At 41.4% G+C, this 22,963-nt stretch overlaps 1 protein-coding gene across 3 annotated transcripts in view; it reads right to left on the bottom strand.

The window, feature by feature from the left end:
* Positions 1 to 17,870: 17,870 nt before the first annotated feature.
* The window catches only part of LOC147635058 (uncharacterized), a 37,218-nt gene continuing 32,125 nt past the window's right edge, over positions 17,871 to 22,963 (bottom strand). For 2 of the 3 annotated variants that reach the window (XM_086804317.1, XM_086804318.1), the window contains exons 4-6: positions 20,827 to 20,964; positions 18,906 to 19,020; positions 17,871 to 18,210 (exon numbers count right to left, since the gene is read on the bottom strand). In XM_086804317.1, the coding sequence (XP_086660443.1) occupies positions 18,074 to 18,210; positions 18,906 to 19,020; positions 20,827 to 20,964 (390 nt within the window). In that variant the 3' untranslated portion in view covers positions 17,871 to 18,073. Of the gene's footprint in view, positions 18,211 to 18,232; positions 18,636 to 18,905; positions 19,021 to 20,826; positions 20,965 to 22,963 lie in introns of those variants that run through there. The other variant, XM_086804319.1, reaches the window with a different exon arrangement.

Below are 22,963 nucleotides of genomic sequence, written 5' to 3' on the forward strand. Positions count from 1 at the left end.
ATCCCTAATAGTGATTATCCCAAAAAAAAGGCAAATTGAGAGTCTGTATAGATTAAAGAAAGTTAATGCAACCATAGGTATGTATATGTTCCCACTACTATTTATAGATTCCCTATTGGATGCAATGGGGCCAATCACATGAGATATATATTTTTCTTGATGGTTTCAAGATCTAACCAAGTGTTAATGGCTTGGAGGGTCGAGAGAAGACGTCTTTTGTGATTAAATGGAGCTGTTCACCTCCATTGATTTAAAGAATGCTCCGACAACTTTCGAAGAGATGTAGAATATTTTTAACAAATGTTTGACAAGCTTCATGATGAGAGTATTCTTGGATGATTTCAACGTTTTTAGGAAGAAGCAACACACCTCCTTAATTTCAAGTTGTGTGTGGAGAAGTGCCAGAAAACCCAATTGAGTCTTATTGTTATTGTGTCCTAAGATGGCCTACTAGTGGATCCATAAAAGGTGGAGTCTATTCGATCTTTAAGAAACCAAGAAATGCAAAATATGAATAGTGGAGTGCAACAAAGCTTTCCACAATGACTAAAGCTGATGCTGATTATGGTGTCCCCAAGTGCTAGGTGGTATGGGCCCGTTCATGCGTTCATAGATGCCTTAGATATGTAGCCATAGGCTATGCATTGATGCAAGAACTTGAGGAAGAATTTGAGGGTGGATGGTTTCTCCCTTCTATTATAATACTTGCAATGAGTACATCTTGGTGGCTATTGGTTATTATTGCATAAAATGGGTGGAAGGTCATGCATTACAAGATAATGAGATGTAATCAGTAGCTAAGTTCTTGTATGAAATGATTATGACATGTTTTGGTTTCTCGATTGAATTGGTGAGTAATCAAGGAGGACACTTTCTTAATGCCAGAATTCGTAATTTGATGAAGCACCATATGATCATTCACAAGAAATCAATAGTATATTATCCTCAAGTTAATGATTAGGCACAATCTACGAATAAAATCCTTTAGAAGATTTTGAAAAAGGTGGTCAATGAAAATTGGGATCAAAAGCTCTATTTTGCACTATGGGGCAACTAGACTTACTCCTTTCTCTTGTCTTCAATAGATAGCACACACCTAGTTGAGGCCTCAAAAGAAGAGATGGTGGTTGCTTAGTTTGGTTCAACATAAGGAATAGCTTATTCAAATCTGTGAGGATGTGCAAATTTTCTTGCAAGTTTGGTTTCTAGTGGAGATGATCTTGAAGGATGAGATGGTGGAAAACCTTGGAGCCTCTTTGGTAGAATGTCATGCATGTGATCAACTTCAGGATAGACCACACCTAGTTGAGGCCTCAAAAGAAGAGATGGTGGTTGCTTAGTTTGGTTCAACATAAGGAATAGCTTATTCAAATCTGTGAGGATGTGCAAATTTTCTTGCAAGTTTGGTTTCTAGTGGAGATGATCTTGAAGGATGAGATGGTGGAAAACCTTGGAGCCTCTTTGGTAGAATGTCATGCATGTGATCAACTTCAGGATAGACCACACCGAGCTCGATATAGAGCCAAGCATAAATTAAAATGGTTGACTATAGCAGCATGCTTGAGCTTTGATTTCAAGCTTACATAGGCAGAGTAGGACCTATAAAGCCTCTCTAATGGTTGAACTCAAGCAAGCAGCGGGTCAAATGGTGGTGGAAACCCATTTGGATACCCTCTGAGATCTATGCTTCTGGAGATATAGATAAGGTGTAGAAACATTTATATAAAACTTGTTGCTATGCCCAAGATGCTATTGAAGCAAAAGATGAAGATACTGAGCTTATAATGGTAACGACAAGGGAATCAAATAAGTGGGAACTCAAGGGGTTGGTGGGGATATGGTGCACCTTTATGATAATATGGAAAAACATTGCTGCAAGCATTGGAGCACCCACCACCTACTTACAAAGCCATAGTGCTTTATCAACCTTATAATCATGGTCCATAACTAACAAGAAGTTCCAAAGACTTCCACGTATGTAACAACATACATGCCAAGTACATGAGAATTATAATGCTAAGGGAGTGTCACAGAATGCTCATGGAGGTCCAAACCCTGTGGATGCAGGAGCCCTAGTAAACCTCTACTAGTGATTCATAGCCTACTTCTTCTAATACCATGCTACAAGACTAGGTGGTAACCTTGGAAAAGCAAGTTGCTTTGCTAGAGGGTAAGGCTTAAGCTCAAGCTTGCCATGTGGTCTCTAAACAACCAATGGAGGCAGTGGTGAGTTTGAATGATAAGTAGAAACATATTATGGCCATAAATGATCCCTTGCCAATTTTGGATATATCTTCTTTAAGAGAACATGCCCTTATTCTCCTATCCAAGTAAACACACTCATTTGGTGCATGTTGAGTGACGAGATCTGACAATTAACTTCTGATAGGAGAATTCGAGGTGGTTTCATGCACTATGTGACTTCATCACAATCACTCTCCCAAATTTTAAGCGCATGAGAATTAGTCTAAACAAGCCAAAGTCCACTCACCACACTCTTATAATGGTTTATCAACTTTCTAGTTTTTTCACTATAATGACTTCTTAACGGGTGTGAAAAAACATTAAAGTTTTTCATGATACAAAATCAACCTTACGATTTGTGTTTTCTCAATGTAAGTATATACTATACCCACACAATCAAAATATAATCCTAAACTTGAGTTTTTCACGATGTGAAAAATTATCTGGTTTTTCATAGACATGAAAAGGAATTTCACCTCATGAAAAACTTTAAAATTTTGAGTTTTGATTTAGATGTTTGGAATGATGCGCACTATTATTCTTTGATGTCCACTCCTAATGATTTTGGTCTTCAATCTTTCCTTAATTATAAGATATTGAGTTTTTCATAGATGTGAAAAACTTAACCCTCATTGATAGAAGAGGTGTCAAGATGAGAGCTGATTGAGCAAGAGCTGACTGTTCTAGAGCTGACTAAAGATGGAATTCTTTTTAGCCAACATGTGTCCATAGGTCAGGCCATACGACATTACTTCAACATCCCTATGGTTGTCCCTAAGTTGCATCGGCAGGCTAATTTGAGGATAAAATTCAAAAGTTTGAGGGGCTTGCTTCCCATCTATCACATGTCTTTGGTGGCTATGGTCCTACTCCCTTGTACATATTCATAGTTGTGGTCATGCTATCCAATTTTCCAATTTGATTAGAATGGTGGCACTCATATCATCACCTTTGAAATACTTACCCACTACACTCACACTGGCATGTCTTTGTACAATTTCATGGATTTTTCTCAATTTCTTGGTTAATCCATTAATGGTTTGGTTTTTTGGATTTTATTATAGGCTTCTAGCTTCCTTTTTAAGTACTCACCCATCGTGATAGTCAAAGGGGCAGAGAGGACTACCCTCAAGGCTCCCATTTCTTTTTTAAGCTTTAGCCTTATTAAAGGCACACTGCATATGGTCACGAACTCATCATTTAAGCCAACATATGAAGGCATCGTCTCTAATGAGTTTCTTTTTTATTGTCGTGACACCCACGCTCATTTAGACACAATCCCTTTTGTGTTTTCTCCTAATAATGATTTAGCATAAGTTACCTCTCGTGAATCACTTGTTCCCTCAAGATGTGATCATGTAACAGGGTCACTCTTAGGTTTTCCATTTCTTTGTGCTCTAAATACTTACTATGGATTTCTTCCTTGGTTCCAAGATCTTTCAACACTTCCTAATTGTCCTAAGTGGTCTATCGGTAGTTATTTTTTTAAAATTCTTGGCTCAAAATGCTACCTTTATGGGATACTTCTATGACATGATTGGTCCCTTAGAAATCTTGTGTGGAAACAACATCATTGATCCCGGAGGTCCCTCTATTTCTAGTTAGATTTGTTGCACCGCACCTTGTGCTTATCTTAACTTCGAGATCTCCTCTCTCGAGTTAGGATATTCTTGTAGTTTATTTGAAATTATATTTTGGTCTTGGTTTATATCATCCTTCCACCACTACTTTCTTGGTCCTTTCCAAGAGTTGAGGACTGATCCATCATTACTTTTTGTCCCTTATTCCTCATCAAAAGTGATTTGAATTAGAGGTTCTGATACATCTTCAATGTCAATATTGCTTGGATTATCCCTTGGAGCCTTGGTTCGTTTGTGCCTCTCATCTCTATAAGCTTATGAAACTTTTTGGGATTTCTCCCTATGCTCTTTGGTTCTATTAGCAGTTAGGATTGGCTTGTCTAGGTCTCCTGATCCTCATTCTTCATTTAAATTTATTTGAGTAGAACTTTGGAAGGTCCTGTGGGTCCTTCGCTTTTGTATTTTTTTCTCCCTTAGGAATCTGGGAAGTCCTTGGTCTCATTGGTTTGGTTTGTGGGGCTTACTCGATAGCACTATTACCTTTCCTTTGTTATGATCTTAGCTTCTTATTTTCCCTTAGGAATCTGGGAAGTCCTTGGTCTCATTGGTTTGGTTTGTGGGGCTTACTCGATAGCACTATTACCTTTCCTTTGTTATGATCTTAGCTTCTTATTTTCCCTTTTTTTCTCTAAGGGATTTGATTATAGAAGATGCCGTGGATAGGGCTTCATGATCTCTTGTTGTGTGGATAGGGATTCTGTTATAAGATGTCGTGGGATAGGGCTGCATGATCTTACAATTTTGTTGGATTGATCCCTTGTCATAACCTACAACAAGACTCCCTTTTCTTTATCTGAAGAAGACGATGGACATGTCACACTAACAATTCCTAACCCAATAGGCAACATGCGATGATGTACTTATAGGAGGAATTGGATTTGTTTTCTTAAGAGGGAAATCACTAATCAAATGATCAATGCCACATTTTGTACACCATCTATCTAATGGAGGTGGGTTAGGTGTTTCTTCTTCTCACATGGTTCTCATTGGGCAATTGGCCACTATGTGAGGGCCTTGACATTTGAAGCATGCTAAAGGAGCAATATCCCTTACTCGATGGGATATTGATGCTATTTGTATTAATGTTGCTGATTTGTATGTGTCCAAGCATCAAATGTCATGGTTGATCCATGTGTGGTTGTCACTCCTTGGGGGACTTCCTATTGATATCCCTTACATGATAGGTGATTGTTGGTGCCATTTGTATTAATGTTGCTAATTTGTATGTGTCAAGTATCAAATGTCCTGGTTGAGCCATATGGTGCTCACTCCTTGGGGGAATTCCTACCAACCACTAAGTTTGGGTATTGTATGTAGAATTCTAATGGGTTAGGAGGTTCATCTATGATTGGATCTGTCTCGATTAGTCTCATAGGAGTTTTTCCTAGTGGGGTTGGTTAATGTGGTAACACTGGAGATGGACCCTTTGTGCCCCTATAAGAATTCCTAATGATGATGATTGGGTTCATGTTGGCATCAGGCAACTCAGTACCACTGGGAGGTTGTGTTGGCAAGGCTAATGACTGAGGTGGCACTAGTAGTGTTGGCATTCCCGCCGTTCTCATCATTCTTTGAGCATGGTAGCAGTTAAATGATTTGTAGTTCCCATATCTTCTATAATATCCACACCATTGATCCATTCTTATTCTTAGAACTGTACATTCATGAGCTGTGTGGTTGTTTTTACAAATAGCACACCACATCATTTCTCATCTAGGAGCCAAATGGGGATGACCAGTCTCTCTTGTGGAGCTACCTTGAATACCCATTTGAGTCCTTTGATCACAACATTTGCTATTCTTTCACACTCTTGGACTATTTAGCCTTTTTTGAATCCTTGCTGGCATTTGGAGGGTTGAGCCTCAACGGGCTCCATGCGAGCTCTTAAAGTTTCGTGGACTCTCCTTGTGCCCCAATTGGCACACCAAATAATTTGATATAGGATGAGTATTCCTTCCATATCTACATAGAATTTATGTCCTTCATCGTGCATAGAAAACAATGACTTTTGGTTATCTAGAATCTCTGGTTCATGACTTGCCACCATTGTTAGAAGTGACTCACTCCAAGAACACCCGTTATGGTCAATGTAGACTAGGGACTTTTGTAGTCTCGTGAGATAACTATGTAGAACTATAGAACATAGGATTCACCAGCAAACCGTGAGATCAAATTTGTGATCATTCCACCATTGCATTCTCATTCATATCTTGTCTCTCTCCAATTTGGTGAGCAACATGAGCCCTTCTAACCCTTCTTGATGATGCACCAATGAATACCTACTAGCACTCACTAGATTTCATTCCAACTAATAGAATCTTTGCAAGGTTTATATCCCATAAGGAATCTTGGTCTACTTCTGAGCTAGAGTTTGGCACAATCAGGGAGGTCAACTTCTCGTGTGATCCAATACCAATCCCTAAAGTCAGTATGTGAGATGAAGTCTCGTATGTGAAGGTCAGGTTAGAATAGGACTGAGCGATGATTATGCCTATTGATTATAAGTACATAAGCACTTGATCCAACACCAGAATCGCTAAGATTCCTTTTTATGAGTGTTTTAGGATTTTTTTGGGGAGCTTTTATGGGTTTTTATGGTAGTGTCAATCCCTTTTTGTTTAAGCTCTTCCTCTACTTTCAATCCTCTACGGTAATCTCCTTCTCATGGGAATGGTTAAGCTAGAAATCTTGAACCACTCTCCTCTCCACTCCTCTAGCTCAATCCCTCTCTTAGTCAAGCTAGCAAGCATGCACACTCAACACACACACAAGCTTGCACACTACAACCAAGCAAGAAGGTAAGAGCACAAGAGAAGAAGAAAGCCTTGCACAAAGAAATGATTGATTCTCCCTATTCAAATTATCAAAAGTTGCATATAATACAAGGGCTTTGTTCAACCACCCAACTTGAATGGATGCCCATTGCCTATCTCTATTCATACGTACAAGACTTACGAGACTAAGCAATTGTTACATCATCGATGGGGCCCTACATAATGTGAAATGCTCTTAGGCTAGAGGCAGGGATTAAAGAGTGTGTATTCTATTAGTTCGTGGACCTCCTTGACTAGAGTTTTCATCTGATTTTATGACAACATTGTTTGCATGTATATGAGGAACTCTAGGTAGACAATAGGTTATCTATGATAAATTCCACTCACTACACTAGTTCAATGCTTTATCAACTTTCTTCTTTTTCCACAGAAGTGAGCTCTTTATGGGTGTGAAAAAACTACCTAGTTTTTCCACAGAAGTGAGTTCTTTATGGGTGTGAAAAAACTACCTAGCTTTTAACGGGCGAGAAAATCCAAAGTTTTTCACGGGCGAGAAAACTCTACCTTGAAACTTGTGTTTTTCCATGTTGGAGACAATATGCACTATACTCTAATGATCCAAAAATGGACATGTCTTGAGTTTTTCTTCATAGCATGAAAAACTACATAGCTTTTCATGTTTTTTCCATGTTGGAGAAAATATGCACTATACTCTAATGACCCAAAAATAGATCTAGTCTTGAGTTTTTCTTCACAACATGAAAAACTACTTGGCTTTTCATGGGCTTGAGAAACACTTTCAAGGCCTCAAAAAGTATGTACTCTTGAATTTTGTTTTGGAGGTTTGTGTTCATGCACACTGATGTCCTTTGATGTGTTCAATATAATGATTCCGATCACAAATCTTTCCTTGATTAGGAAATTTTAATTTTTTTTCATAGACGAGAAAAACCAATCTTTTAGTTTTTCATGAGCGTGAAAGACTTAAATTTTGTAAGATAAGGATAAGATTATATTTAATAAGGTAATCTCTTCAATCACGACATAATCTCAAGGAGCTTTTCAGGGACGTGAAAAACTTACTGGACACAAAAACTAGTAAATGATAATTTAAAAATTTGGAGGATTAATGTTTTTCCTACCAAAAGTTTCCAGTTGAAATCTTTTAAGCATGAATTTTTTCGATGGGACTCAATTAAACATCATTTTTATGATTTTTTTAAAGGATAAAAAGGTAAAAAAACCCTACACTTTCATGGCGGGAAGATGCAAGGATCAATACTCTATTGAAATGCAAGGCTTTCTTTCCTAAAAATTTCATAAAGCCTAAACAATACCAAAAAACATAAAGACAACAATTCTTTTCTTCTAGTTAGACATGCATCCTTGTCTCCTTTTTATGGAGCAACTTGCATTTAGATCATGGGCATTCTGTTTGAAATAAAGAAATTGCTATACCATCATAACAATTTAAGAGATTGATTTATAAGATGTCTTAAAAACTTATGTTGGGAGCTTCAAGCTCCTCCATAGAGAAAAGGGAAGGTCCAATAAAGCAAAAAAGGGCATAAAGAATGGTAGCCTCTCTTGCACTAGAAATGGAAATATGGTAGCAAAGTTTGAGCTGCTCATACTTAATATGTTCTTCCCTTTTAGAATCGTGTCTTAGAATAGATATTCTACTGCTAAGTTCAGAGGAGTTCTGGGTTTGGATTCTTTCTAGAGAGGATAGTTCATAGGATTTTGGGATCTTAGAATGGACTTTCCGCTGCGGAGTTTGGGGTCTGGACCCTTTCTAAGATCATGTGATCTCACATAAGCTCTAATTCCTTCAAATAATCTTGCACATAAATAAGCTCTAATTCCTTCCTATAATCTTTCATATGATCAAATATAAGCTCTAATTCCTTCAAATAATCTTTCATATGATCTCACATAAGCTCTAATTCCTTCAAATAATCTCTAATCATTCAAATGAGATCATATAATCTCATTTGATGATAAGGCACATAAAAGTTGATGTATGGCTTGGTTGTAATGCCATTTTATCTCATATGGCCCCATAAAAATTATATTCCCTAGTATGCTTGCATAAATTTTAGATCATGGGCATGTAGAGCCTTTTATTACCTCTTGAAAGCTCTTATATGAGCTCATATATGCTCATAAGATCTCTTAAGAGCTCATATATGCACATAGCTTTAAGATATGCTCACATAGAGCATTTTATTACCTCTTGAGAGCTCTTATATGCTCATAAGATCTCTTAAATATAAGCTTGTATAAGTAAGGAGAACTCTTTTGAGATCTTGCGATCTCCAACAAGTGCTTATCTATTTTGAAGCTTTTGAGCCTTTTGAGATCTTACAAGCTCTTTTGAGATATTACAAGCTCTTTTGAGATATTATGAACTCTTAGAAGTAATTTAAGGGATCTTACTCAATTATATATTATACTAACAACATCCCTATCATCCCTTTAATCAAGTGCAAAACTTGACCCACACCATGCTTATGGCACACGCAACATTTTGGATCTCATGCGATCATTTTTACCTTACACATCATTAGTCATCTTATTCAAAAAAAATTGTATTAAAACATTACACACATGCACAAAGATCACCCGAGATCTTTTTTTTTGGGAAGGTGTGTGTGTGTGCGTGCAAAAGACAAATGAGACAATTAAAAAAAACTAACCTTACATCCCTAGCTTTAGAGATTTACCTAACAAACACCACTATCCCTAGCTTAAGAGATTTACCTAACAAACACCACTATCAATCCCCATCCTAGCTAACTCAAGACTAAGGTGTCAAAGGACATGGATATTTTCCTTGCCCATATTAACCAAATAAATAGAAGAATTCAAATACTATCAAAGGAACATCAAACCTTGCACCCAACATAGGATAATAAAACCAAATACGTAGAATATATGCACCAAGCATAAACACATATGATAATAAACAAATACACAAGATTGTGTGCAATCTCCCCTCCCCACCCCTTCCCCCGCCCCTTGGACGTGTGTGGCTCCTTCGCCCACATGTAATATTTTAATCAGATTATCAAAAATAGCCCTTAGAGCCATTAATAGAGTACTTTTCCAAAATTGAGCTACTCATAATAAATCAAAATGTTGCACACACTCTGATAAAAAATAATTCAAACACCTTGGTAGGTGTTCATGTCTAGTGCCTGTCGCACTGTTTTCCTCGTACTCAGCCTATACTCATACAATCGAAAATGTTAGGTGATAATTAAATTAGAATCACTCAATATAGTAATATTAACATCTAGTAGCAATTAATTGGATTCACTCAACCAAATAATAGCATGTGAATATAAAATTGTTTGGACTCGCTCAACAAATCATCTCTCACATGTATGTACAAGCACAAACACATCAACCTAAATCCATGCAAGTATATATTCAATATCAAGTATTAAATAGAATCACCCATGATACTAATCTACATACAATGACACACTAATCTACATACAATCACACACTAAGCTACATAAATAGAATAACCCATGATACTAAGCTATATACAATGACACATTAGGTGAATCATAGAGAGAGAGAGTACACATTACATATAACCTTCCCTCTTGCTTAGATTGCAATAGGCCTTAGTTGTGTGTTTGCTGATATGAGTGGATAAGATCTAGATATTGCCAGAAAAACCATTTAGGCATCCACCTAGCATCTTCCATTGGATGGTTCTCGAAACCATAAGATACTTGGTATCTATACATTATATGTTCTTGTGGTAGTCTGCTAATGGTCAATGATTAAGTCTGGAATAAGTTCTTCTTGTTCATCAACAATCAAAGGAGGTTCTTTTTTATGAGAAGGTAAAGGTGTCACCATTCTGGCCTTTTACCAACTTTGTTAGGGAAAGCCCACACACAAAACGGAAGTAAGGTGAGAAAGGGGATTTTTCCATAGAAAACGGGTTGGATGGACATGTGGGCTAGTTTGTGGGCCCGCAAGGTCAGTAAAAGCTAGGCGCCTACCATTGAGGAATATCTTTAATAGGAGGGACACTAAAAATGGCCAAGTTCTATCACTGGGTAAAGAAAGTTAAAAAGGGATATTTTAAGAAGCAAGTAAAGCTACTTTTTGGAGAAAAGGAAAAAGCATGGACCATATTTTATCGAGCTATTATCAGGGCAAAGGCATATAAAGGGGCAAAGGCATATAAAGGGGAAACTCTTGGCGTAGGTCGGGGCGGCAGCTAGTACACTCACTTCTCCCGCTTTTGAGAACAGTGCGATGTCCGTACATAAAAAGTGTGGTTTTCTTTCTTTCTTTCTTTCCATTTCTCGACTGGTTGTGTTGCAGAAGCTCGTCGTACAACAGCACCCTCACAAAGGGACTGGCCGTACAGTAGCGATTTTCTCTCTCTCTTGCTCGACCGGCTGTTGCAGAGGACTGGCCGTACAGCAAGGAGCAAACCGTACAAGAGCTAATTCTCTCTCTTGACTGGTTGCTCAAGAGTTGGTTGAACAATAGTACCCACTTAGGGACAGCCCCTACAACAACAACAACATCACAAGTTTCTCTTGTCTGGTCGCTTGTGAACTGGCCGTACAGCTGCATGTCTTCTTCCTTGCCGACTGCTCTCGAAACTCGTTGCACCCTCACCTTGGATTACTTGTAAAGCTTCTACGTAATAAAGAAGTACCTACGCAGGGAGCCAGCCATTCCGGCTCAGTGTGCTGTCTGTAGAAAGATTATGTGGCTTTCTTGCTGTTATTCCGTGATTACACTTGAAGTGTTTCTCTTCTAGTCTAGGCTTTTATTTGTGCCAACCGCCATGGTGACAAAAGGTTCTTTCAAAGGTCTAAGAAGACTAATGTGAAAAGAGTTACGAATCTTCCACTGTGATATAGTCATTTATATGGTAGTGATGTGTGGACATAGTCTAATAATGGGCCAATTTATTTTTTTCTCTTTAGGAGGTTTTTTCTCAAGAGAATATGTATGCACACTTATGAATGTGTACATATGTATAAACTCTTAAAGAGGTTTTTTTCCCTAAGCATATATACGCACTAACCTTATTATGTCACTTCACTTGTACTTCACTCAGGGTCCCTATCACGGAAGTGAGATTTTTTAGATATTTTATTACTTAATTTTTTTAAAAGAAAGCTTGTAAAGCAAGCAAGGGTTAAAATAGCCTTGTAACATGTTTTTGTAAGTGATAAAAACTATAAATACTCAAGCGAGGATGCTTTTGGCACACGCTTGTGAGGCAGTTGTACCCAATCTGGTGTTTCTCTCTCGTGCCTGTTATTCAAGGATGGCAATTTTCTGTCATTCTCACCCCCTTGTTATCTTCTCTTAGAGTTGCTCTTTTGATTGACTCAGATTGAGCTATCCTGTTAAGTGGAGAAGGTATACCCTATAGTTTCATCTTAACTATGTTAAGATTTTTTTACGTGTTTCAAAGTGTTTTTGAGCTCGTTCTCAGGCTGTAAGGGTTTTGCAAGCATCCCGAGGGACTGTTAGCTCGAACTATTTTTGTTTGATTTTGGGTGTTCTTTAAAACAGAAGCAACATTTGGTGTACAGAAAGGGCCGTTGTCATCTTCGACATCTCAAGTTTGAGCTCATCTTTAATAGCATCATCAACATTATCATCGATTTTGCATTCCTGCAAGAGTATCATTTCCACACTCTACACTCTGCAATTTTTCATACACTTTACAGGTTTCCTTTGCCTATCAGTGATCTATTGGAAAAACTATATTGGTTGCATTTAGTGGGTATTAATGGCAGTGGGAGGATGGAATGCCCTAACGCCAACATCCTATGGACAGGTGGACCCGATTAGTCGAGTAGTTTTCTAACAAATTAATTGAAGCTCCTACGTTAGATAAATAAGTCCCTGTGCAACCCTACTCTAGAGGACTAGGTCAGCGGCTATGTGCTATATAGATGAGGAAAAAAGCATTATTTATAGAAGTTAAGAATAGAGGTTTCTCAAGTTAAGGTTGATCACTCTATAAGTGGTTTGATTTTAGGAATCCTTTAGAAAGACCACGTTTCCCCCTGCGCAATAGAAATAGGTCTTACCTACTAATCGTATCCTTGTATTTTACATGGTCAAGGTGTCGACGCGAGTAGGAAATTATCCCAAGTTAGAATTAGTACACTATCTTAAGGTTACCTCTAATTAGGAAGGGGGGGACCTTACAACCAAACCAGTGTCGTGTCTATCGACAAGAAGACCACATTGATAGACATTGTCCGAGAGCAAGGGACCCCCCTAGGAGATAGCACAAGCGTGCCCCCACAACCCAATACCCCTCCAACCACAGTTGGCTCCAACCCTTGGCTTGTTTGGGTTTATAGACGAGTTGACATACATGCCTCCACACTTGATCCACCTGATGATCACATGAGATCCCATTATAATGAGCAAAGGTGCCGATGTTGATGCCTCACCTTCGCAGACAGGATGTGTTACATAGGGATTTATTGCATGAGGATGTATTGCATGGTGATGTACAACAAAGTGCGTGGCAAATGAGCTAGAGGTACACGCCTTGCAAGATGATGATGTCTTATGCTCCTTGATTGCCATCAAACGTGATAACTCTCCATCTCTTTAAGGGGCAACGCAGACATATGAGAGGCACGAGACTAGGTATGGTGCCATGTTTTCTACCTCTTTATTATGAGAGTTGTCTCATGGAGTGTGCAGGGCCTTGGTGGCGTCTTTTGTTACTGTTGGAAGCAGGTCATCAAGAACCAACTTTACCTTGTAGTTACAAATGATCCCATGGATATTTTGCTCATGATGCAAGAGCATAAGCTTGATGCCGACTAGTGCACTAGATCTCGCAAGCTTTTATCTGGGCATACTTTCTGATCCCCTGCACACAAAACTAAAGGTGGAGAATGCACTTCAATGGCAGTTGCAATCATTCCTTATATAATTAATTGGTCATGAAGTTATTATCCCTGCCAGAGCACAATGGATTATGATTACGAAGGGTGGATTGAAAATTGGTGTGCTGAATGTGTATGTCCCTAATCTTGGAGGAGAAAGAATTCTTTTTTAGAATGCCATCACGAACTTTCTCCCTCTGGTAGATCATTGGATCGTTGGAGGTGACTTCAACATGGTTGAGCAACCCGCATATAAAAAGGGGGGACATGAAGGCATCATTCACCTGCTTGAGAGGGCATCCTGGGAGAGATTCATCTTTTCCTTTCATGGTGGCAAAAGGACTCTTGGTTAGAGGATTACTTCCATAGGAAGTTAGATTCCCTCTTCTTTTCTTGGACTAATCACAAGAGAGGTGCACGTTGCAGTTATGCCTGCTTGGACTACTTTTATGTTGATATTTGGGCTCTTAATAGAGGTTGCAAGTGGATCTCAGATGCATTATGCACTGTTAGGGCTGAGTTGCAGGACTCCTCAGAGCACCATGCAAAGTTTCATTAACATGCACAAGAGCCATTCTGGATTCAAATGGGAGGTAGATGTAACATACATTTCTTTGTTGCCCATGGCCTCTCCCATAATAGGGGATGCATTAGACAACTGTAAGACTCTCAAGAGTACTCCATTCAGAGCCTGGCATGGTCAGGAGGATTGCCTCATATTTTTACTGCCGCTTGTTATCTGCAAAGTCTCACTCCCCTCAAAGGGATAGGGCACAACATAAGATTTGGGAGTACCTGCCTAGGTTGATCTCAGATGACATGTGCTTATTACTTGATGCCCCTTTTTTGATAGATGAGCTTAGATATGGGATTCAAGCATTACAACATGGCAAATGTCCTAGGAATGATGGCCTCTCTCCCATGTTTTTCATGATTAGTGGGGATGAAATCAGTGTGGCATAACACGACATGTGGAACATGGGCTCCGTGCCTCCTTTTCTTATCGAGGGTCTTATCCACACCTCATTCCTAAGGTTGGTGATAAGACCAACATTTCCCAATGGAGGCTTATCACATTGCTTGGGACTACATGCAAAATTATTGCCAAGGCAATGAGCATGAGATTGCAACTAGTGTTATAGATTGTCATCCATGACACACAGAATGGATTCCTCCAAGGAAGAATCATCTTTGATAACATCTTCTCCTTATGGAAGGCGGTAGAGTGGACCAAGGCAAGTAATCAGTCTTTGGCAATCTTTCTACTTGATTTTGAGAAAGCATATGATAGATTGGATTAGGACTTCTTAAAGGGTACTCTCGCATGCATGGGATTGTCTCAAGATTGGATCAGTGGTGTCACTTGCCTTTATCGGGAGGCTCACAGCACCGTGCTTGCATGTGGAGGTCAAGTTGAGTGCTTCTATATTTTTTGCTATGTATGACACGGTTGCCCCTTAGCTCCACTATTGTATTTCATTGCAAAAACTCTATGCCGGAGTGATTGCCACTGCATACAGAGGAGGAGATTTTGGGCTTTGAGTTGGCTCATGATACGATGTTTCTTTGAGGCATCTTACTCATGTCTTTGCTCATTTCGCACTACCTTGGAAGAGTTTTATCTAGTAGTAGGGGCCTTTATGAATTGGCATAAGTCTATCAGACTTTAGGTGAGTGACATTGAGAGGATTGATTGGGACATTGGCTTCACATGGATTGAGAAAGGACACTCTGCTAGATACCTTGGATGCTAGGTCAGGATAAACATTACACCCACCCATGACATAGTCAACTTCTCTTTTCCCTTTTGGGACCTAGAGATTACTGCCACATCTGGTTGTGCATCTTCCATATCCTTGATTTCAATTACATTAATGGGACAATGTTGTAGGATCCGCCCCTCCTGATCCTCCCTGGAGCTCTTGTTAGTGCTTCTGAAACAGTTGTTTGGTAGTCTTGCCGCATGTGGCTAGTCTTCCAAAAGTAATAACATTGGAATCCATCTGAATGCCCAGCGCCACCTGTTCCTCTACCTTTCCCTTCGCCATAGTAAAGTCTATATGGTGCTCGTGCGGTAGCCATGGGTGCTATTTCCTGGAGCTTCAATGAAGGAGCTTTTTCTTTATTCTCATCTAGCGCGTCTAGAGCCGTGGTGGTAAACTAGGTGTTGCTTGCCACAGCTTGGTATGCCACTTCTTGTTGGTGTTATGATTGTAGATGCATTAGATAGTCGGAGGGTGATCCCCACAACTACTTATCCTTCCCAAGCACAAAGGGGTTAGAACATCATTGATCCAGAGATCTAGTGCAAAGCTTTGCTTTTGCAAGTTGGTGGTTAGAGCATTCCTTCCTGGTACTGAGCCTTGGAAGGATTTCTTCATGTACCATAGTCTTAGATGTGTCCATGAGAGTCAGATTACCTTGTACCATAGTCTTAGATGTGTCCATGAGAGTCAGAGCACCTTGGAGGATTTCAGAGGCTGCACCTTGTAGAGGGTGAGGGTGATTGGTTTTCGGGCACGAGCATGGCACATAGATCCAGCACCGGCCAAGGTGGCCAGGGAGAGATTTTGGCAGTTATGGATTTGGGAGTGCCGACCTCTCACGTGGTTGCAGTGGGACCCTGGAGAGTGGACTTGGTATGATCCCACAAATTGGGTGGAGACTCTAGATGCCCCTTTCTTTGCATATAGAGCACGGCTCGGTCGTAGGATCTAGATGCCAGAGATAGATGGCACACCAGCAACAACAGTAGACTGGCAGTCTCAGGGCCTATCACAACGCTTCCTTTCAGATTTCTTGAAGAGGTTTTGGGACAGCTTTCAGCCGAGGAAGATCACTCTCTTCCTTTGGCTAATGGCACCTAAGAGTCTGGCGGTTGGTACTTGGCTTGCAATCGGAGGTCAATCGACAGCTTGCCCGAGGTGCCGGCCACCCCCAGGAGTCTCAGCGACATCGCCTTTGGGATTGCCTGAAGGCTCAGCAGATTTGGTAGCGGATTCTCCGCATCTTCGCTATGGATAGGGCATCGACCCGACGGATCATCACTTGGGGTACTGTCGCTTGGGCCATCGAGGCTAGAGTGGTTAGGACATACAAGGAGGATGGGGGAGGACTTGCCCTTCAGGTCTCCCACCATTGTATTGCAGTAGCACCAGTCAGAGCCCCACTAATTTCCCACTTCTTTTGGTTATTTCTACACAGAGGGTTGATTACTAGCCAATGGAGATCTATTTTTGCCATGCATCCCTCGTCCTAGATGCCCAGCTCCACATCAAAGACATTGTATCATTGCTTATAGGAGTGCAAAGGAGCACAGAAGATTTGGGTATCTATAGCCCAACTATTGGGAAAATGAGAATTGATCCTATCTATATTACTTGGGGTGCTATTGCGTGGTTGACTCAATACAGCCCATAGCTTCTTTTTAACGGCAATGATGCAAATCCTATTATTCTTGTCTGCAGGGGCATAGCTAAAAGATGTTTTCTTCAAGATATCCCTTAGTTACGATACACACCTCTGTTTAGTATTGACTGTTGGAATACGTGGCCCTTCGCATGGCTTAGTGCTTCGAATTGTATTGGGCAATGAGCATAGGAAAACTCCCTAACTCCACATGAAAAGGGGAGAATGTATCTAGACCATCAACTTGGCACATGGTTGTGACATCACACATGATGTATTTGGGCTTGGCTCTTCCAACTTGTATTAGCCTATAAAAGAGGCATCTTATGAATGGAAAATATGCAACTCGTTATCTTGTTCTCTTGAATCTTTTGCCTATTGTACACACACACACACACGTATCGCTCCCTCTCTTACTCTATTATCCTCACCATGGCCTGCATCTAGGAGCCTCCATAGCTCTCTTTCCTCTTGCAAGCCAACCAAAGGTGGGACTTGGGCCATAAATAGAGATCTTCTAGAGCTGCACAAACAAAACGCGAACATATTTATGAGAGTGGAACCACGGTATTTTCTTCTCCTCCACTCCTACGGGGCTTTTATGGCGTTCAATAGTATCCTCCATATTTTTAGATAAAGGCCTTCAAGGATTGGGGGCTCTTCTTGGAGACTCTTGCATATTTTTTGAATTGGAATGTATGTCAAAAGAAGAGTAACCAAGCTGGTACGTTGTTGACATAACATAACTTACAATCAAAGGTGCCATAGTTGGGCTTCAAAAGTGTTCATCCGTAGGTTTGTGTACATCAAGAATGCATATAATGCACACTATCTAGGAGCAACCTCACAACACATCCTTAAGATGTTCCATTAAAAGAATACAAGAACACTTACGGACAAAGACCGACCCTTTATTTTCATAATTCGGTAACCATCCCTTCCTCCCTAATGACTGCACAAAAAGGCTGGTGGGTGGCAGCAAAGACCAAAAATCAACTTACCTTCTTATGATCATTAAACCCCAATAATCTTAATAATATGTACACTTGCAAATTCTATACAGAGCACATATAATTGTTAAACGTGTTTACTTTAGCTAATCCTCCCCCTGTTCCAAATTATCTTGTTCTCCTGCAATCACTTTGACATATGCCAGTTGAGCAAGTAAAAGAGAAAAAATGACTCCATATGATGCCAGCTTCGAGGCACGTATGCATGTTCCCGCCATAAAAGCTGTTAAAAAAAACACTTAATTAAAATCTTAAACAGAATCAGGCTTATATCGATTGACAAAATTTATCTAAGTTACATCAGCCTACCCCAGGTCTAGCAGGAGAGGTTTTTAAAAGTTCAAAATTCGCAAAAACTTACAGGAGTAAACTTACATGGGTTTGTCCTAATTTAAGCTGCCACAGTTGAAACCTGGGCCTGCCCACCATCAGCTGATTATATATTTTTACATGGTATCAGAGCATAGGCTCTAGGCAAAGCTTGTTTTGGCATACTAGCATTGTCCTCACTCTCACTAGTCTCATCAACAAATACTAGCTTTCTCCTCACTATCACTAGTCTCATCAACAAATACTAGCATTCTCCTCACTCTCATTGGTATCCACCTTGGGTGTGTTTGGTAAATCTTCCTTGTTTTTTGGAGTGTCCTGTAGATGAGGGGTCATTAAAAGGAATCACACAGATACAGAGATTTATAGATACCCTATGAATGCACGTACAGAGATTTATAGATACCCTATGAATGCACGTGATACACAGAGTTTTAAAATGGTGAGCCCCATACAAGTGAGATGCATGCCCAATATAACATGCTACCCCTAGTTATAATTTCTACACCAAACAACATTTTAAGATCTAAGAAAAGACTTACAAAGCCCATGGCGATAGCATATTTGCTAAGGAATACATGATTTTACCTGAACTTGAGCTCCATATAAAAGAGACCATCACTAGAGAGAGCCCTCCGTACAATAATTGTTTATAGCTTGCACTCAAGTCCTTTCCTGAGTCGGTTGAAACTACTGCTACTTTCTGCACATTGTAGTCAAGGACATAATTTCTAACCCGTTTCATGGCAAAGTAATAAAATGAGCTACGCTTACTAGAGTTATCCATTGAAAAAAAAACACAAAATAAAAAGCTTCAAATTAAAAAAAGAAAAGAGAATCGCCATTGTCAGATCAAAGTCCCCCCACATCCTTGGGGCCAACTAATATGGAAAACCTTGCCCTTTTTAGATGCATTGAGTGTGGTCACATGCATCAATCTTCCTAACAGTTTACCTGATGCATGGTGATGTCATACGGTTGTTTGGGGGCTAATTCAAGATTAGGAAGAGGAGATCAAAAGCCTTCATATGGATATATCACAAAGAAAAGAGGGAATGCACAAAGAAAAGGCTAGCTATGAGACATGAAGCAAAGAATCACACAAAGACCAGCACGAGAAGAGAAAATCCACAGTTTGATAAGATAACCACCTCTCGACTCATTCCGAAAAGCCCCTAGCAGGGCACTCAGATGAGATCCGCACCAGGGTGTCCAGTTAGGAGCCTAAACGGTTGGTTGCATTGCTGGGACTGCCGGACAACCAGAATGTAGGGGCCAACCTTGCCTACTTAAAGTCCATTTGTGGTCCATCTTCCAAAGCCAGTAGTAGTAGTCCACGGTGCCCAAAAAGACTCATATGAACAAACTCTCAGGAGCTCCATTTTTCAGCAGATTTCCAACTTCTAGCAGAGAAGATACATTCCCAGAGAACACACTGAGGCACAGTTCATTTAGTTCCTCGATCAAAGACATGGACACTATCACAGACCAGGGTACAGCACCACAAGGAACAAGGCAGTAGGCCAGTCCTAGATCTTCTCATGATGTTTCCATGCCCGCGGGGGCCACCACTAGACTTTCCTGACAGAAGCTCTGAGGCCACCTTCTAGAGTGAGACTACGCACCAGGTGACAGTAGCCAAGAGTCCTTGACACAACCACCCCTGCACCCAGGATCCGGAATCAGCTTTTTACTTACCTACACTTAATTCAAAGAAACTTACCACAAAGGCGCACGACTATAGAACATAAAGCAGAACATGCATAAGGACTGTAAGTCCGTCCCTGGTCCCAAAGCTTGGTATGCATCTGAGTGCATATGCGCTAGCATTGTTTGCATTGCAGCACAAGCCCCATGTCAGGCCAGTCACCTATGGTCCTCAATCTTCTTTTACAACGTCGTTGCAATCATCCCAGAGAATCTCCATCCTTACATATCTTTGAGCATGAGGGACAATCAAGGACAATGGAGTTGTGAGTCCAAAAGAGCACATGTGATCAGAAGAAAGTTGGCTGGCCTCCTGTGACTGACACATGCCACTGCCGATACGATTTCAGCAGTTTCAAATCATGAGAGGGCAGCCTCCACCTGCCCATCCGAAGAGCCACCTCTTCAGAAGTATTTGGGCCTGTTTTGGGCAGTTAGATACCCCACACAAGTGTCCGAGGGTGGGCACAGGATTGGTAGCAAAGAACTTTTACAATAACATAAAACAAAACAAAACATACCAGAAAATGAGGACATCAAAAAAGTTGAACTTTTCTAAATATAATATCAATGGCCAAGTAACTACACAAACAAAAAAACGATGTACGTATGTGCGTGTACAAAAATAAGAGGGAGGTAGGTGTGCATACGTATGTGCATATACAAAAAGAAGAGGGAGGTAGGTGTGTGTGGGGGGTGGGTGTGTTGGGGGCATGGGCATGGGCGTGGGCGTGTGTAGCGCGCACCAACACACACAGTAGCTATAAGCACGCTCTGAACACATGTAAAAGAGATAGTGTACTTCTTCAAGCTTGTCCTTTGATAGATTTGTCCGATAACTCAAACCTCTTGGGGACCTGTACAAATTTTTGAAAAAGAGACCATCATTTCTTGAATATGCAATGCGGATCTGGAATTCCTCAAAGTCTCGAGATTGAGCCTGTCATAAAAACACAAACTCAGTCAGAATGCAAGAAATCATACAATCTAGGCAAAACCTTTCAGCATCGTGACAAAACTACCAAAGCTTACTAGTGCTTCATGATGTTTTTCTGGGTTACCACTACTGGCTCAGGTTCTAATAACATTCAGTGAACCTTCTAGGCATCTACCCTTACTAATTGTATGCACTTTGTATCTTTTTGGTACATATCTACATTTACCTCGGGATTAGTGTTAGTTTTGTTATGTTGTCTTTTTTTTACATGATGAGGTTCCTTGGACACATTGTACACCTTTTGTCTCATAGACCCGTTGGGTCTTTTGCAAGATGTTAATATATCTTCTTCTTCTCCTCCTCCCCCAAGGGGCGGCCCTCCACAAACTCCATGCTAGGCGCACCCATCACCTAGTTAAGGAGGTAACGGGTTAGAATGCCAGCCATAGGGGAATGCATAAGCTTGAGGACGCCTTGCCTCTGAAAGCACTGAGGCCCCTCTAAAGCCTGAATGTTCCATGATACTATCCGCATATCAATCTCTGTGGAAGGCAGAACTATCGGAACTGCCCTCCACTCGAAGAGTCTTGGGCATGGGTTTGGGTGGGAAATAATTGCAATCAGTCTTGGGGCGAAGGTGCGCCAAGTGGGTGCGGATCCTGTCCTCCAAGTGTCGCCACTCTAGCTGAGCGCGAGAATAGGCATACTCTGAACTCCACTGATCACAATGGAGGTATCTGTAAGAGGGGGGAGGGAAACTGCAACTGAGATATGAAGGAACACAAGGAGCAGCACCGCCAGGCTGGAGGACACCTCCCCTTCCTGATCTCTAAGGCCTGAGCCTCCCAGCTCCATCCTAGCCAGGGGCAGAGGTGGGTAAGAACGTCGCTGACGCAAAGATCATGAAGATGGTGTGAGAGCTTTACTACCTGCCTCTGGATGGTGGCAGCCACCAACTCCGAATTCCACTCCGTCCCCAGGGTTTCGCTCAAGGGGAAGGAGAGGATCATCATGCCAATTTGTAACGTAGAAGGTCTGGAATGATGAAACACCACACAAATCCGAATGGGAGCCATCGTCTCCTAAAAAATAGCAGTTCCTTCCATTGGAAGACATCGGAAGAAATTGTAATCCACAGGTAGTCCCAAGATCCTGGGGGCCGACCTGGGGACTCTGGCAGGAGAGCCCTCATCGGGGAAGCGATGATGGCCATCTCTACTGACTCCGAGAATCGATGAATCAAGCAGTGGACGGAGCTCGCAGGCTACCCTGGGTCAGGCACTACAGGAGGGCGGTGGGGGTGCTCAAGAGAGGCGGAGGGAGGGGGGAGTGTGGCTCAAAGGAAGAGGGAAGAAGACGGGGGGGGGGGGGGGGGGGGGGGGGGGGGGGGGGGGGGGGGGGGGGCAGTTCAGAGGCGGAGGGAGGGGGGAGAGTGGCTCAAAGGAAGAGGATGGGGAAGAGGGGACTGCTACGGGAAGAGTCGGAGGCAAGGATGGAGGATGAGGAGGGCAAAGGGAGGGGGGGGGAGGGGAGAGGGGGGGGGGGGGGGGGGGGGGGGGGGGGGGGGGGAAGGAGGTGGAGGGGGGTGGGAAGGTGGAGAAGAGGGAGATGGGAGAAGATGGGAGTGATCCATCTGAGAGGGAGGGTGCTAGGAGCTGGCCTCACTGGAAACTGAGAACAAGGGGAAGTCTCGGCGGGGTATCGGCCGCCAAACCGAGGGGGCCGGAGGGACCCTCACAGTGATTGGAGGGGTCACATCACCAACAGGTGGGTGTTGCAATAAATGCTTGAAACGGTTCTCTGACCGAACCGAATCTTCCTGTACTCTGCCAGATTATAATCTAGTGAGTTTATGTGCTCTCAAGCTTCTCTATCGTGTGTGTGTGTGCATTGTTGCAACCCTAACCCTAATTCCAACAATCGGTATCAGAGCTAGCTTCCTTGACACTCGATCTAGTAGCCTGCCTCCCTCCTCACGACCTTGTTTTTCTGTCTCCGATTG

Source organism: Cibotium barometz, chromosome 10 (genome assembly GCF_041138505.1).
Source record: "Cibotium barometz isolate CiBa-2024 chromosome 10, ASM4113850v1, whole genome shotgun sequence".
NCBI lineage: Eukaryota > Viridiplantae > Streptophyta > Polypodiopsida > Cyatheales > Cibotiaceae > Cibotium > Cibotium barometz.